Genomic DNA, 17,525 nt, shown 5'->3' on the forward strand with positions numbered 1-17,525 from the left:
GTACAATCCAAGTGTACAAAGCTCTTAGAGACTTACTGTCATGTGTGTGGGTGTGATTTGGGGTGGGTATTCTGTTTGTTTCTATGTTTTGGCCGGGTATGGTTCTCAATCAGGGACAGCTGTCTATTGTTGTCTCTGATTGGGAATCATACTTAGGCAGCCTTTTTTCCTTTTGGTAGTTGTGGGTAGTTCTTCGTTTGTGCATGTATAGCCTTACGGAGCTTCACGGTCGTTTTTGTTATATCATTGTTTTGTTGGCGACATTTTTAAATAAAATAAAATGTATGCTCACCACGCTGTACATTGGTCCATTCCATACGACGATCGTGACACTTACACAGAAAGACTCACAGCTGTAATCGCTGCCAAAGGGGATTCTAATATGTATTGACTCAGAGGAGTGAATATTTATGTAAATTTGATATTTCTGCATTTCATTTTCAAATACATTTTAATATTTATAAAAACTCAATTCGGTGTTAAAAAGATCTAATGGCAGGTCTGTTGGTGACAGCCCTTTCACAGACTCTCCTTCACAAAAAGACAACCAACCATTCCATTACTGGAGTATCCCCTGCATCCTTCAGTCTGGGATAACATTCCAGTTAGTCAATGGGTCTCGTTGACATGCAAGCTGCATCTGTTGAGTGCCTGCACCCAATTGTTTTAGAATTGGAAACTCTCAAACAGGAAGGATACTGGCCTTGTCGCTGCAGCTTGCCCAAAATGACCAGTTAGCTGTGCAAGTTCGTAAGGCCCTGCCAGAACTGCAACCACCACTGGCTACTTTGTCTCCTCACCCTGTTAGGATACTCTCATGTTCTGGTCACCTCAAACACTTTGAATCAATCTTGCACACTTAGTTTCATTGGGTAAAATAAGGAAACGTTCAGAGTTGTACATATACGCTTCTAGAGTAGATGACTGTTGTATTACAGTTTGCTTTCCTGTAACTTGGTTACGCTTCTGTGTGCTTGCGTCGTGAAAGGCTTGTTGATATATTTGCAGAATTGTCCACTGTTGATATGCTGTAAATCTGTGAATGACATTTTAAACATGAACACACATTAAACACTATTTGGCTTCAGCTATTCAAACACAATCCTTCAAGGAACCTAATTCCAATGTCTGAGCCCACTTGTTTTCCTTCGAGCTAGTGACAATAGCCATAATATTTAAAAAAACATGTAACTGTATGTATTTTCATTAGGCAGGACCATACAGCACTGAATGAGAGCAAATTTGACTTGGAAAGTTGTCTATTAGTCAGCTATCAAAAAGTAAAGCTTATAATCATCAGAAATATTCAAGTTTACATTTCTGCCTGTTGTATTTTGTATTTCCAGCTCTATATTTCCAAGATGCATTAAGACATCCTAATGATGTTTGTTTGTGTGTGTAGAAAAGACAATTGACTAGTTGTATTAAAAAAAATTGCAATATTGGGTTACATGAGTGTATGCGATCCATCATCCCTTCAGCCAGGCATTATTCTGCACTTTTTGAGTTTAGGGCAGGGATCATCAACTAGATTCAGCCGGGGGTTGGGGGTTGATTTGTTCTTGAGCGGATGGTCTGGGGGCCGGAACATAATTACAAATAATTTGTAGACCGCAAATTGACCGCAAGAAGCCCAAACAGTTATAATGTTTGACTAAAACATAATCATTTCAAACCTTGCTTACATTTGTATACAATCACGTGCCTCTCTATTGTGCATGGGAATACTTGAGAACAGATTTCTTACATTAAAATAACTTGCAGTTGATTTCCAGGTGTTTTTACAGTCTTTTATGTCCAACAGCGAAAATTATACCAACATTTTTATTTATTTTTTATTTTTTTGCTCAGAAAAATCGGGGGCCCATCACACCACCCTGCAGTGGTTTGTGGGGTGTGTCACAATATCTTTCAATCTAACCACTTTTGCAGTCAAATATTTTTACACAACCATCCATTTCATAAATGGGAAGGGTTAGGGTGTCTCACAAATGTGTGGGCCTTGCCATTAGCCTAGTAAAATAAGGTTGATTCAATCAATTTCCCCCAAAAAATGGTGACATCACCAATATGTGCATAGTATGGTGCGTCTCAAAAACTCTCTTATCCCACCCCTTCGCTAACCTTTCTCTGACTGCTGATGTGTAGCAAGCTACAAACTTGACGGCAGCAAAATGTTTAATTTCGGATCAAAAATACTTGTACTTTTCCTCGTGACTTTCCCATGTGGCCAGATGTCGTTCGGTAAGTAATTTACTATTTCGAATTTGCGTTCTTCACTAGCAGTCCAGAGAGAGTTCATTGCAATATTGAAAACTTAGCAAAGTTAACATTTGACGTGGCATAATGCAGTTTTTCATTCAGTGATATAAAAAAAATACTGCTTTGTCAGAAAGCTTCATGCTCAATATCCTTGTCTGATAAATCAAGTAAACAAATGCATTTAACACAAATTATAGGAGGAACATAAAACTTTGGGAAGCTCTCTCGATATAGGCTTATTGATACCTCGCATGCTTATGCAAATGCATAATTACCATATATGTAGTTTTGTGGTTTAAGATAATAAGAAAACCTTATCTGGAAGAATGAAATTATATTAATTTCCAATACGAAATGTCTCTGACAGGCAATATTGTTGCTCTACGCTGGGTTTCCCTATCTTCTATGGTGACGTGTCCCAGGATCGCCTTTCCGTTAGTGTTGATACATTTTAACACCGGTGATGAGGCCTCTGACTGTTACGTTGTATCTTTGTCTGTTACATAGTGTTCCAATTCATTCAAAGGGCCTACTGCTGAATGATGACCGACTTTACAATTTGCTATCCAAAGTTTTATAAAGCATTTTCGAATAATTACCAATCATCAATCATAACATGACCCAGTTTTAGCCTTTAGCCTACACATTCATTGTGAACAGAGTATTGTAATACACCATCATAGTATTACACAATGAACGGGATAAAGCTCTTCTCATGACCATTTGTATCAATTTACTGCTGTCACTATTTTACATTGATTTGATCCAATGTTTGTTTTTGGTGCAAGTGCTTCCAGAGTTTTTCATCACAACTGTCATCAACTATTATAGTACCTTCAGGCACACAGGTTAAGCGACTTCGTTCTCAGACAGAGGCTGCTTTTATAACAATTTATTTCACATGTATGTGTTAAAATGGATTCATCGCTAATGGATTCTTCTCTGTGTTGGGACAGGCCAGGTATCTGCAGAAGAGTCTGCGGAAGACATCGCCCCACATGCAACAGTCGATGAGGAAGAGGAGGATGAGTTGCTGGTGGAGGAAGATCAGGTCCCAGGCTCAGTATGTGACGTTGTTCGAACTAGGATGAAAGCGGCTTCTATTGTCCCTACCAAATGAATGTAAGTACTATTTTCTCAATTCAGTGCATTTAATCTAGTTTCTTTCCATTGCATTTTGAAATCTCTCAGGAATCAGAAGATGACTTAGATGAAGATGCTGCAGTTGGAGATGTAACCTCTCACCCTGATGCTGACACCACCATCATCTTTGTGACCGGGGAAGGTAAGTCTTCTCTTCCTTTATGGATACTCATATCGTTTTACTCAGTCATCCTGTGTAAGTTAAAGGGAAATATGCAAGACAGCATGGAATGGAATTATTCACATCAACGGTTTAATTTGTATATCATTGTGCCCTCCATCCAGAGTTCCCAGCCAATGAGATTGCAAAGTTTCTGGTGGGTTTCACCAATAAGGGAAGCCATGATTTCACTGTCCATTCCCTGGAGGCCTCCTTCCGTTACCCTCAGGACTTCCAGTTCTACATCCAGAATGTGAGTCTGGGTTCTGGGACACATGATGCTTGCATGCCTCATCTGAGAAATAGAAAGTCCCCTTGAAAACACACATCATTATCTAACACATTATACATTATAAATGGGTTTGTAGTCTGTTTACTTCCAATTTATTATCTAATGATTACTAGAATATAAACTTCTTATAAAGCCTTTACAAACCCAATAACATATGTTACCCATAACAGAGAGCAATAGTAATGTTGTCTTTTTGTTGGTACTAACTCCGCCATGATTCGTTGGACAAAGCCTATGGTAAAATTTAAAATTTGTAGGGTTTTTGGCTAAACACCAAAAATAAGGTCTGTTGTAAAACACAGGCTTAGGAGATCTTATACGTTTTGTTCTATGAAATAATCTTCATCAGCTAATGTCGCTTTTTGTGAATTTTGAAGCATTTATTGTAATAAAAAAAGCACAAAAGGCTTCATAATTCATAAAGGTCATGTTAACCCTTCGCCTACAATTTCTGTGCCCCAGCTGAAATCGAATTAACATAAAAACAATCCCCATCAAGCTAGAGATATCTGTTTTTGTCTTTACATGGGCTGCGTCTCAATTCACCACATCCGCCGATATCGCCCTTCCGAATCTGCGGTGAAGGGTGGCAGAGCTAGAGCGGTGTTTGTTAGACCATGAGACATCCCAAAAATCGGTCTTCTCAGAAGAACGACTGAACGGTTTGGCCTACAAAGTATTATGACCCCTTTATGGTGATGAGACTCTCACGAACACAGTGGTGTTTTCCGTTTTGCTCTAGGACGCCCACAAGCCTTATAAGACTTGTCTGAAGGTCCCTGGTACCAGTTTAAAAAATGAATGGAACTACAGTATGGAGATGGTTTACTGCCTAACATAAGGGGATAAATACTGTACATAAATTGTTTCCTGATTTTCCTTATCGCTCAGATGTAGGACAGACGCAGCAGAACAAACTTCCTTTAGATGTTTTTTTTTTACTATCTGTTGTTCCATATAGTGAATCTATTATTCATTGTGTTTCTATTGGCTAATGGCAGTATGCCAAATTCGATGTTTTAATCCAATAATTTTTGTAGATTTGTTTTTGTTACCTGAAGGGGTCTTAGAATTAAAAATCAAATAACTAAATGATCCTTGGTGTGACCATCTTAAAAAATTCCATATGTTAACAAATATAGAAAATAAACACATTGAGTTGGAATCCCTCCCCCCTCAGAACAACCTCAATTCGTCGGGGCATAGACTCCAATATGTCGAAAGCATTCCACAGGGATGCTGGCTCATGTTGACTCCAATGATACACACAGTTGTGTCAAGTTGCCTGGATGTTCCTTGGAAACTGTTGAGTGTGAAAAACCCAGCAGCATTGCAGTTCTTGACACAAACTGGTGTGCCTCGCACCTACTACCATACCACATACACAATCCATGTATCAATTGTCTCAAGGTATGTATCAACTGTGTCAAATTCTTCTTTAACCTGTCTCCTCCCCTTCATCTATATTTATTGAAGTGGATTTAACAAGTGACATCACCTGGATTCACCTGTTCAGTCTGTCATGGAAATAGAGGGTCATGATAATGTTTTGTATACTCAGTGTACATGGAATACCCTGTTATGCAGTTTTGGGAACTTTATGCTATTGTTGATCAGAAAAGTAGACAACATGTTTTTGGTATCTAGTTCACAGCCTTGCCCCTGAGCACTGTGGTCCAGCCCCAGCAGCAGGCCTCCTTTGAGTACTCCTTCATACCTGCTCAGTCCATGGCTGGTCGTCCCTTCGGCCTGGTCATCCTACTCAACTACCAGGACAGTGAGGTGAGACTAGATTGATTGGTTGATTGATTGATACATTATTGATAGAGTGTCTTGCATCTTCAAATCAAATCAAATTTTATTTGTCATATACACATGGTTAGCAGATGTTAATGCGAGTGTAGCGAAATGTTTGTGCTTCTAGTTCCGACAATGTAGTAATAACCAACAAGTAATCTAACTAACAATTCCAAAACTACTGTCTTATACACACAAGTGTAAGGGGATAAAGAATATGTACATAAATATATTTGAATGAGTGATGGTACAGAGCAGCATAGGCAAGATACAGTAGATGGTATCGAGTACAGTATATACATATGAGATGAGTATGTAAACAAAGTGGCATAGTTAAAGTTGCTAGTGATACATGTATTACATAAAGATGCAGTAGATGATATAGACACAGTATATACGTATACATATGAGATGAATAATGTAGGGTATGTAAACATTATATTAGGTAGCATTGTTTAAAGTGGCTAGTGATATATTTTACATCATGTCCCATCAATTCCCATTATTAAAGTGGCTGGAGTTGAGTCAGTGTGTTGGCAGCAGCCACTCAATGTTAGTGGTGGCTGTTTAACAGTCTGATGACCTTGAGATAGAAGCTGTTTTTCAGTCTCTCGGTCCCAGCTTTGATGCACCTGTACTGACCTCGCCTTCTGGATGATAGCGGGGTGAACAGGCAGTGGCTCGGGTGGTTGTTGTCCTTAATGATCTTTATGGCCTTCCTGTAACATCGGGTGATGTAGGTGTCCTGGAGGGCAGGTAGTTTGCCCCTGGTGATGTGTTGTGCAGACCTCACTACCCTCTGGAGAGCCTTACGGTTGTGGGCGGAGCAGTTGCCGTACCAGGCGGTGATACAGCCCGCCAGGATGCTCTCGATTGTGCATCTGTAGAAGTTTGTGAGTGCTTTTGGTGACAAGCCGAATTTCTTCAGCCTCCTGAGGTTGAAGAGGCGCTGCTGCGCCTTCTTCACGATGCTGTCTGTGTGGGTGGACCAATTCAGTTTGTCTGTGATGTGTATGCCGAGGATCTTAAAACTTACTACCCTCTCCACTACTGTTCCATCGATGTGGATAGGGGGGTGTTCCCTCTGCTGTTTCCTGAAGTCCACAATCATCTCCTTAGTTTTGTTGACGTTGAGTGTGAGGTTATTTTCCTGACACCACACTCCGAGGGCCCTCACCTCCTCCCTGTAGGCCGTCTCGTCGTTGTTGGTAATCAAGCCTACCACTGTTGTGTCGTCCGCAAACTTGATGATTGAGTTGGAGGCGTGTGTGGCCACGCAGTCGTGGGTGAACAGGGAGTACAGGAGAGGGCTCAGAACGCACCCTTGTGGGGCCCCAGTGTTGAGGATCAGCAGGGTGGAGATGTTGTTGCCTACCCTCCCACCCGGGGGCGGCCCGTCAGGAAGTCCAGTACCCAGTTGCAAAGGGCGGGGTCGAGACCCAGGGTCTCGAGCTTGATGACGAGCTTGGAGGGTACTATGGTGTTAAATGCCGAGCTGTAGTCGATGAACAGCATTCTCACATAGGTATTCCTCTTGTCCAGATGGGTTAGGGCAGTGTGCAGTGTGGTTGAGATTGCATCGTCTGTGGACCTATTTGGGCGGTAAGCAAATTGGAGTGGGTCTAGGGTGTCAGGTAGGGTGGAGGTGATATGGTCCTTGACCCAGCCCAGGGTTCTTGACTAGATGTTCAGAAATCTCTTGGAATGTATGGGCTGAGGCGCTGATCTTGGGTTTTGACTGTTACGCAGGGCAACGGTTTCCAGATGGCCATTTACAACCAGACCGTCACTATCGTTGAACTGGAGGAGGGACTGGATGGAGAGACGTAAGCATTTCTTTGCATACATCAATTTTATTTTTATACTCGCATTTGGTTCAATTAATTTATGTCAGGTACATTTGTTTAAATATGGTAACAAATGTTATATTGTCGATATTATTATTTTATTACATTATCCATGAACTGTTAGTATGACACATTTTGCTTTGTTTCTCCTCCAGAGTGTTCATGTACATCTTCCTGGCTGGATTAGTTGTCTTGGCGATCTTTGGCATGTACCAGGTGCTGGAGTCTAGGACGGTACGAGTCTAAAATATCTCCAGCTCTTTACATGGGGTGGTGAATGTTACATAAAGAAATAGCACCTGGGTAAATTAAGTGATGACCTATGTTGTGCAGAGGAAGAGGCTCCCAGTGAAGATGGAGAAGGGCACCGGTGGGATGAACGATGTGGACATCAGCTGGATTCCCCAGGAGACCCTCAACATCATGAGTAAGTTGAGCTTTGTCATGAGCTTGGATACTCTGCCATAGCTTTTCCTCCTGAGTGCAGGGAGACAGATTCATACTCTGCTTATGCAACCACTTTTTTGGAAGCGTGCTTTGGTTGAAAAGGCATCCTATTTTTTCATCTTGTCTGTGCAGGGATGAATATCAACTCAAATTTCTACATTGACCATCCTCTATCTCTCTCTGTTTCTCTCTTTGTCTCTTTTACAGGCAAGGCATCGGCATCCCCTAAAGCCTCCCCGAGGAAACGCACCAAGAGAGCGGCTGGAGTAGATCAATAAATCATTCCATGATGCGGCCATCTTCATATCAATGTCCACCAGGCCCATGTTCAAGGCCCATGCCATCACAAGCTCCAACAACCCAACCAACATCAACCTCTGGGTGGATCTAGTTAGTTACTCAAGCTTTTCCGATATGCCCCCGATACATAGGCCTACACCAAACGTTCTTGGACTGAAGATAGTGGTGTCATGATTGTGTCCCATTTAGACACCACTCCAGCTGGACATTTTGAGACTGATATAAGACTAAAGACTGAGTAAATGGATCACCGTGCCAGATCCATGAAAGATGGGTGAGACGTGGAGTGTTATACCTGCCAAAGAAACCAGTAATGCTACACCAAGTATTTTAATCATCTTGTTTTTTTTGTTGTATTTTTTTGTAATGAATGCTTTAATTTCTGAAGTATTACGATATTAAGCGTTTTGTTCTATTTCATTCTGTGCCTCACGACTCCCTCAGTTCATCTACACAGTCAGGAATTGAGATGGTGACCTCAAAGTTCTTCCAAGGGAAGGTTTTCCTTGTTCATGTCATACTTTGTAATATCATAAAGCTGTGAAATGCTCATTGAAGAGAATTTAGAAAGTAAAGTCCACCCGCTACCAAGTTACATTGTTAAATATGAATGATGCAACTGTATTTCAAACATGACTTGCTGTCAGTGTCAGGTTACATTTAATCCCAGACCATATACCACCATAAATGTACCTACAGTACATTGGTGAAATGCTGTAATTTTTTTCTAAAATAAATAAAAGGTAAAAAAATCTGGATAAGAAATGTGTTCACTTTCTTGAAATATTTGCCTTTTTCTTTTCTTAAAGTTGAAGTGATGTTCTTTCATGCCACAATGTATGATGTTCTGAAATAAGCACAATAATTGGTCTTTTGATTTTGCTCAGTATTATTCTCCGAAGAAAAAGATGACTAGTGTCAGATAAACAGGGAACCGACTGAGGAGACCAAATATGTACCAATGGGCTATTTGTCTGTTTACTGTCAGCAAATGAGAAACATGGGATGGCACTAAACGTATCTCTGGCGCGGAGCGTCAATGAGGTGAGTGAGAGAAGCGCTCGGAGAGGCAGCACGCACGAAAGGAGCAGGTAACGTCACGGTTGTTCCATTCGTTTTGATCGAGAATAAACTGCAACTGATTCGGCAAATGTTAATCGCCTCCTGTTAACACATATATGCCGCAACAAGTCATTTATTTTGATTGATTCATTTTACTTCGCTTTGATTTTATCTCAATTTATGAGCGATTCTGTTGGATCCCACAGATGGCGCAAGGCACCCTCCGCTGGGTTTGATATGGGATATGGGATTTACGTCGGTGAAAATTTCAAGATTTTGTGCATTTATTGCATTAGGTAAGGCTGGATAAAGTGTCATTTTAGATTTATTGGTAGAACAATACTTTTTCGTATTGCACGTTTTATAATATCTTGGCTAAAATATGTAATATTTTATTAATTAAGGGTGTAGTCTAAATTTAGATGTTGCATACAGGGTGAGAATAGAGTTGAATTATTTGACAGTGACGAGCCCTTTTCATATTTGAAGAGGTTATCAATAACTCCTCATCCCTCAGGTGTGTGTTGTAGGATAGATTTTGGAGTGCTTTAAAGATCTTTGGCCAAAAATAGACTTGCAGAGTTTTGTTGATGTATAAAGCATGTATTAATGCACAAATAATTGAAAGCAAATGACAACACATATTTTAAAGTATTGTAGTGTCACTTACCCTACATCTGGCATTCTTGTTTAATAAATTAATCCCATGCATTCACTCAGAACATAAGTCTTTATGCAATGTCTGCACATATGCACATATGTCCATATCCATTCTGTTAAATTAAACAATTATTCCTGGTTTTAAACTTTTTGAACCTGTGCAAGCTGAATCATATTGGTGTCCTATAACAATATTCATATTGAACAAATAGTAATATAACCACTGCCTACCTTACATCTAGCAAGGCGTTGCTTTTTGGCAGGGGGCAATGGATTGAATGTGAGACAGCCTACAGTGCAGTGGGACTTGGGAATTGAATAGATTTCTTGGAAATGATCCAGGCAAACCAACAAAATCTAGGAGCAGTTGGTCTTTCTTCAGAATCCCAATATAACAAAATCCCTGATTAATTTCAATGTTTTCTATGCTTTTAAAACGATCATTTCAAGCTGATGTCCCAGACAGTGGCTATTATAGTGACCTTTGATACCTTATCCCTGACCCTAAGCAATCAATAAGTGAGTGTGAGAGAGGAGGGAGATGAGAGAGAATTATGACAATCATTCTCACAGGTGGCCTATGCTGATTGTATCTAAATCACACTGTCCAAGCAGGCCAAATATCTCCCATGCAACCCTCGTCATTAAAACTACATTGAGAGGCAATTTGGAATGACTGGAAGAAAAATGTATCCTGCCAAATCTCCTAAAGTCCTGGGAGGGAAGCTGAGGGCTGATATTCCTCTGTTTCCTCCATTTTAACTCCAAGAACAACATAGAAGGAGGGTGACCTACTTTTGGCATCCTCCCATCCTCCCAAGACACCCTTTGCTTCAAATAGGGAGGTAGATAAATATCTAGATAAAGGTAATACAAGAGCCTATTGTTATTCTATCATGACATAAAACAATTATATTTGGCCTCTGTAAGTGCAATGCCTGAAATGTACAACGAAACTTATGAGAACAAAGGGGAATTCTTTCCTTAATGCATTTGAATGTATTTTTCTTTCTGTGTTTTGCAGTGTCCCTGACTGTGGCAAGAGTCTCAGCTGCAGATGTGAAGTGTGAGAATATTTACAGGGACTTCTCTGACTGTGTTCTGGAGTTGGGGGAGAGCATGGATAACTACCAAGAGAATGTGACCAGCGAGATGGGAGTGGAAGCTGTGTGCAGGTGAGAGGGGTGTGTGTGTGTGTGTGCAGGGGCGGACTGGGACAGGGACTGGGACAATTCGGCCCTGACATTTTATCCACACTAGCCCATATCACCCTGCCAACTCAAGAATTCAAGAAATAAGTTTTTCCATCTAACATGTCCAAGCAGGAATGCATGATTCAATATATTTTTATGTGCATCCTAATCCAGTGACAATTAGACTACAGGCTCGTTGCTATATTTTACTGTCAGAATAGCACTCCAGAATTTCCATTTTTTTTCAATAGAGATTAATTACATTCATCTTTAGGTGCACTATCATAGGCTAATTAATTTGGGGTTCAACACCAAAGGAAGTAAAAACTCAAAACACATTAACTAGATTGCTAACTTAATATAATTCTTACTGCTAGTAGCCATGTATACTCAGTGGCCAGTTTATTAGGTACACGATCCCGTACACAAAAATGGTTTGCTCCTACAGACAGTGAGTCATGTGGCCGTGGCTTGACACCTGCCTGGGGTCAACAGTACAGTCTGGTGTCGGTGGTGTAATGGTGTGGGGAATGTTTTCCTGGCACACGTTAGGTCACTTGATACCAATAGAGCAACGTTTGAACGCCACACCTTACAGAATCCATGCCCTGAAGAATTCAGGCTGTTCTGAAGGCAAAGGGGGGTCCAACCAGGTACCTAATAAACTGGTCACTGTGTATTTATCTAACAATAAATGTAAAGTCCTAAAACAAATGTGTAAGCTACATGTCTCATAGCTACTAGTTGTGGGCTATGAGACCTTAATATTATCATTTTTTAATAGGCCTATGCCCTTTCAATGGCCAGTGCGCATTTTGCACACACGCAGCTCCATATCACAAAGCCATATCAAATATATTGGTTGTAAAATAGTTGCTATTGAGCTGAATATTGAGAGATGAGAAATAAAAAGTATACGGACAGAAAGCTGAGACCCTCATCACTTCGACAGGGACAAGGGGACAAAGCTTCCAAAGCTGTGTTTTCCCCGCAATTGCATTTAAAGTGTTATACCATCAGAACGCCTAGAGGGCGAGGAGAATGGCTCGCCCATCAAAGCAGCAGGCCCCAGCGAGGACACAGGCACAGGGGGAGGGCAGACACTTTCATTACAGGAATCATGTTGATAATGCACTTTACTGTTTGAACAAATCATGGTTTTAGCTGCGCAAAAAAAATAATGTTTGAGTGAGGTGACAACGTAGAATGTGCTCTTTCTATGTTTGTAGGCACCCTCTTCATTTTTTACGATCCATGATCTTGGATGTCAAATGGATGACAGAGTCGAGCAGGTCTCTTTGCTCATGCCATTTTTGACTTTGAATGTGAGTTTGTTTGATCTCAGCTCAGCTTATCAGAAAACCAGGCTGGCCTATCTTGGTAGGGAGGCTGGTTGTTTCCCACTGATCTGCCAAAGGCTCACTAGCGATTACTATAACAGAGAACAGGCCCATGAGCTACCGGCCATGTCACCTTTTAATGGTTTTATTTTTATGTAAAAAAAAATATATTTTTGAGTGTGTCAATTTCAACTAGCCCACCCAACTAAAAAATGGTCCAGCCCATCTGGCTTCTGCCAGAATTGCCAGATGGCCAATCCGCCCCTATGTGTGTGTATGTGTGTGTGCAATGTACAGCATCCTCTATCCATCTGCACTTACTGTACATCTGCGTTTGCAGTGCACCAGGATCTCATGGAACCTGATTACTCTTACGACCATAGGCAGATAGAACGTATATAGAACAGCGTCTGTACTTTACCAAGCATTCTCCTTCTGCTTGTGTATATCAGATCTTGTATTGAAATCCAGCGAGGTGTGTACCTTGCGGAAGAACAGTGGAGAGAAGAAAAAGATGCTGTAACCTCCGAGGGAGATAGCAGAAATGAATGGTGCTGAAACACAGCCACTGTACTGAATAATTTATGACTTTGCTGCAGCAGTAATGAAATTCTGAGGCCATCTTGTTTTTTTTTTACATTGTTAATGTGTGCATTCCATTACTATAGTACAGTATATTACTGCCTAAAGCTTACACAGGCCTTGCCTTTCCTGGGTGAAAAATGTCCCCTTGCAGCGTCAGCTCTTTTTTTAATCTAATTTCTGTGGCTAAAGGAGGGTTGATTTGCAAAATGCAATAATTTACAGTGTTGCTGGACAGTAGTATAAAAACAACAATTCAAAACAATAATACAACAAACAATACTCCTATAAGACACCTTCAGCCGTGTGTTACAGGAGAGCTTTGAAGCCTTGCATGTGCGCCGATTAAAGTGCCAGATAAATCAAACCAATAACATTCTTGAATCCAATAGATTGTAACCAATAGCATGTTTTCATGTCAAATATGAATGAGGCAATGTATGTGTCGGTGGTTAAAGGGCTTTATCAAATACATTTGATTGATGGATCTTTCACTTCTAGCCACTGGGAGGCGTTCCACACGTGTGCCCTGACGGCACTGTCCGGGTGTCAGGAGGAGGTGGGCTCCATCTGGGAGACCCTGAAAGAAGACTCCAGGAAGATCCGCTTCCAGGGCAGCCTCTTCGACCTGTGCAGCCCCAGCTCGGCCCCCAGCCTGCGCTCGCTTCTATCCCCTCTACCCCTGCTGCTCCTAGGCTTGCTGATCCTGGAAGGGCCCATCTGGCCATCCACATAGGTGGGGGATGCCTCCCTCCTCCTCGCTCCCAACCCCATGCACTCTCACATTCCCCGGGGTGGCCGGCTGCATCCTGAGCACATCTGAAAACTGAAGCCAAGGATTGGGGAGGGGGGGGGATCAGTGAGTAGAGAATGAATATAGATTAAGGTTAGCACACAGAGCCATGTCTCTATGGAGACGCCATAGAGATCTTTGGTACTGGGTAATTGGAAGGCTATGATATAAAAGAGCCATTGATGTCTGTGGAGAGATGGAGGGATACCTATCGCTCTGGGTTACCCACCATAGATGTCTATGGCACTAGGTAATTTAGAAGGTTATGTTATCAGGGCCTTAGATATTAATGTCATCATTATTGATGAGTCTGGATAAAAATACACACCCAATACCCAAGCAATTGTAATGAAAACCTATTACAGTATACGCCTATGAAAAAAGCAATTTTAAAGCAATTGGTCAATTTTGTTGACAATCAAGTGAATTCTTTCAACTTTGACCTTTTGACCCCTACACACCAGCCCAATGTTTGGTGTTGCATGGCTGCTATAATGACACCAAAAAGGCATTTTTCCATATTTTTGCTCTGTTAAACAATTTCTTTGGTCATCCTGTTACAGTAGGTGCTGTTAAAGTCAGGCAATGCTGTTAACTGAAAATATTGTTCCTTGCTTTATTATGCACTTTACAGTAAAATGCCTAATTTACCGTTAGTCATTGTGGATAGTTATTCTACCTGAAAATGGTATCTGGTTATGTGAGAATCTTCAATGTTGTTTTATGAATCTGTCCTGTATGGAAGCCCAAGTGCATGGCTGTCAATTCACTTGATATCATTGAGTCCATAACAACTATACACAACCGTACACAGTTCACGTCAAAGCACATTCAACTTTACAATAACACAGCTTACTGAGTAGAAATAAATACAAGATACTTTATTATGAAAGCTAAAATATATAGGACTTAAAGTGGTACTCCAGTCTCCTTTTCACCTCAGTTAGCACCTGATTTATAAAAATTTAAAAAAGGCGCATCTAAATAAGTGGTCAAAATCTGCCATGACATAGCACAAGTGGGGGGGTGGGCCTTTCCTCTTTTGTTCTCTATTGCTCCTCTACTGTTCCTCAAGCAAGGAGGAGGCCGATCACATCACAGAATCCCATCAGACCAACTCCTTAAATGCCCTACTCCTCAAAGTTTGCTCAAAACATATTTTCTTACACTTTAGTGTGTGTACTTTACTGTATTTATACTTGGGATGTATCTTTTCAACAGTAAACGTAAAAAAACATTGCTGGAGGACATCTTTAAGTTAAGGATTCTCTTGGGGCACCACCTTGCATTGTTAGCCCCAATGCCTCAGTGCAATACAGTATTTGATGTTGTCAACAGCTGCAATATATCATCAAACTGAGTCAATATAAATATGCAATTGAAGTCATTAAGTCATTTTCCAGCAATATATTGTAGTGTTAGTGTATAGGTTTCTGTTACTGTGCTCTAACCAAATGGGAAATTAGGGGAAAATGCTGACTTAGTGCTCAGACTTTTGCGCAAATCTCTCAATCAAAATCTCCACACACTATTTCAGCCCACACAGGATAATTCTTCTTCTTTTCTTTTGTACCTTTCCAACATGATCTATAGTATGGATCTCTCTCTGCATGGTTGTGTCTAGATATTCAGTTTAGAATCCATTCCCAAGAGACATAATCCTCCGTAAGCATGTTTGTACTGGTTGTCCTCCACACCTAGTCTGTGCTCCTGAATGGGGTAGCATTCTGTCACCCAATCTGTGTGCCTGGTGCCAAGTGTCCATTATTATTTTTGAACAGCAATGAGTTTCGCATGAGCAATATGTGTTGTAAACACTTTATGGAGTGACTACTTTCCTTTTCCGTGAGATCGGCAGCTAACGAAAGCATGAAAAATATCACATTATTTAAGGGAGATATCATAACCACCAAGTATATTACTATACATGTATGACTGACTGATTATTGAATTACCACAGAGAAAAATACATCAGTAAACACTACAGAATGTAAGAATTCAATATGTATGTGGTCTTTCAGAGATACCAACTACAGAGTACATTATTTACAAAAAGCCTGTATTAAGTATTGTATTGCAAAGTAATGTGTTTGAAATAAAGTATGAAGTTTGAAATATGACATTCTGTTTATACATGCATGACCACACAGAGGGGATCTACTAATTCAAGATCACTCGATGCTTCTCAGATACTCTGTATATTTTCTATCACAATCATAGAGAACAGATAGATTCGAGGCACCAAGAGTTTTTGTTGATACGATGTCACTCCTCTGCTTCCCCACACATTTCTTTTTTTAGTCATCTCGTGGCTAGGTGCTAATGAGGACTGGATCCAGTACATAACAGCCCAGCCGCCAATCAGCCGCTCGTTAGTGGGCTCCCATCTGTTCTCCCCCACCTGGCCACAAAGAGAGCAGAGAGGGAGTAGGGGAAGAGGCAGAGGGTCCAGCAGGGCTCAGGGCCCTCGGGGCTCCCCCATGGGAGGCTAACATCCATGTGTGGTGGTAGTGTAAGCCCCTCATTATGTTGCCTCCTCCATCACTGACATTTCTTCAATCCAGTGTACATCTCCCACAATATCCCACATTACAATGCACACAATCACTTTTTTTGTGTATCAACGTTAGTAGATATCATAAGAAAGTAGGCTTGTATTGCATGTTACAGTATGTATCTTCTTCCTGTACTGTCATGTAATGTGCTGGTGAATAGAAATCGGATGACGAGTAACAACTGAATATTCAGATCTATGTTATTGATGAAAAGTATAAATAATCTTAACATTGGTTCCAGTGATGGAAGAAGTATAAACTATTGAATTGCACTTACTTACAGAGACATTTTTCAAAGTATAAGAAAATTAGATGATCCATGACTTTCCTTGGTGTTTATCGTCTACTGGTCTAATGAGTCCTCAGATCCTCAAAAAGTTCTACAGCTGCACCATCGAGAGCATCACAGCCTGGTATGGCCACTGCTCGGCCTCCGACCACAAGGCTCTACAGGTAGTGCATACGGCCCAGTACATCACTGGGGCCAAGCTTCCTGCCATCCAGGACCTCTTTACCAGGCGGTGTCAAAGGAAGGCCTTATGAATCTGGTTGAGAGAATGCCAAGAGTGTGCAAAGCTGTCATCAAGGCAAAGGCTGGCTACTTTTGAAGAATCTCAAATATAAAATATATTTTGATTTGTTTAACACTTTTTCAGTTACTAAATGATTACATATGTGTTATTTAAACATTTTGATGTCTTCACTATTATACAAATAAAGAAAAACCCTTGAATGAGTAGGTGTGTCCAAACTTCTGACTGGTGCTGTACATATTAATGTCCTCGACTAATCTGTACCCCCCCCACATTGACTCGGTACCGGTGCCCCCTGTATATAGCCTCATTATTGTTATTTTATTGTTACTGTTAATTTTTTTAAACTTTTGTTTATTTAGTAAATATTTCCTTAACTCTTATATTTCTTAAAACTGCATTGTTGGTTAAGGGCTTGTAAGTAAGCATTTCACGGTAATGTCTACCTACACCTGTTGTATTCGGCACATGTGACAAATAAAATGTGATTTGATTTGAATAGATTAAATCCACAACAAGAGCTAACTTTCAACAAATGCATTTACAATACTGCAGGCAA

General features: G+C 40.7%; 2 protein-coding genes across 2 annotated transcripts; both read left to right on the top strand.

The window, feature by feature from the left end:
- Nucleotides 1-2,019: 2,019 nt before the first annotated feature.
- Nucleotides 2,020-9,007, top strand: LOC135527243 (translocon-associated protein subunit alpha-like). The gene is made up of 9 exons (XM_064955848.1): nt 2,020-2,244; nt 3,219-3,325; nt 3,454-3,547; nt 3,691-3,818; nt 5,505-5,639; nt 7,404-7,480; nt 7,657-7,735; nt 7,835-7,928; nt 8,156-9,007. The coding sequence occupies exons 1-9, from the start codon at nt 2,175-2,177 to the stop codon at nt 8,224-8,226; spliced, it is 855 nt and encodes a 284-aa protein (XP_064811920.1). The 5' UTR covers nt 2,020-2,174; the 3' UTR covers nt 8,227-9,007.
- Nucleotides 9,008-9,302: 295 nt separating this feature from the next.
- Nucleotides 9,303-15,993, top strand: LOC135527254 (neuritin-like). The gene is made up of 4 exons (XM_064955853.1): nt 9,303-9,339; nt 9,517-9,606; nt 10,995-11,145; nt 13,587-15,993. The coding sequence occupies exons 2-4, from the start codon at nt 9,555-9,557 to the stop codon at nt 13,819-13,821; spliced, it is 438 nt and encodes a 145-aa protein (XP_064811925.1). The 5' UTR covers nt 9,303-9,339; nt 9,517-9,554; the 3' UTR covers nt 13,822-15,993.
- The last annotated feature ends 1,532 nt before the right edge of the window (nt 15,994-17,525 follow it).

This window comes from Oncorhynchus masou, chromosome 5 (genome assembly GCF_036934945.1).
Source record: "Oncorhynchus masou masou isolate Uvic2021 chromosome 5, UVic_Omas_1.1, whole genome shotgun sequence".
In the NCBI taxonomy this organism is placed as follows: Eukaryota; Metazoa; Chordata; class Actinopteri; order Salmoniformes; family Salmonidae; genus Oncorhynchus; species Oncorhynchus masou.

Coding starts and splice junctions, on each gene's coding strand:
- LOC135527254 (XM_064955853.1), top strand. CDS start 9,555: ATGGGATTTACGTCGGTGAAAATTTCAAGATTTTGTGCATTTATTGCA. Junction 9,607..10,994: donor TTGTGCATTTATTGCATTAG/GTAAGGCTGGAT, acceptor TGTGTTTTGCAG/TGTCCCTGACTGTGGCAAGA. Junction 11,146..13,586: donor GGAGTGGAAGCTGTGTGCAG/GTGAGAGGGGTG, acceptor TTTCACTTCTAG/CCACTGGGAGGCGTTCCACA.
- LOC135527243 (XM_064955848.1), top strand. CDS start 2,175: ATGTTTAATTTCGGATCAAAAATACTTGTACTTTTCCTCGTGACTTTC. Junction 3,326..3,453: donor AAGATCAGGTCCCAGGCTCA/GTATGTGACGTT, acceptor GAAATCTCTCAG/GAATCAGAAGATGACTTAGA. Junction 7,929..8,155: donor GGAGACCCTCAACATCATGA/GTAAGTTGAGCT, acceptor TCTCTTTTACAG/GCAAGGCATCGGCATCCCCT.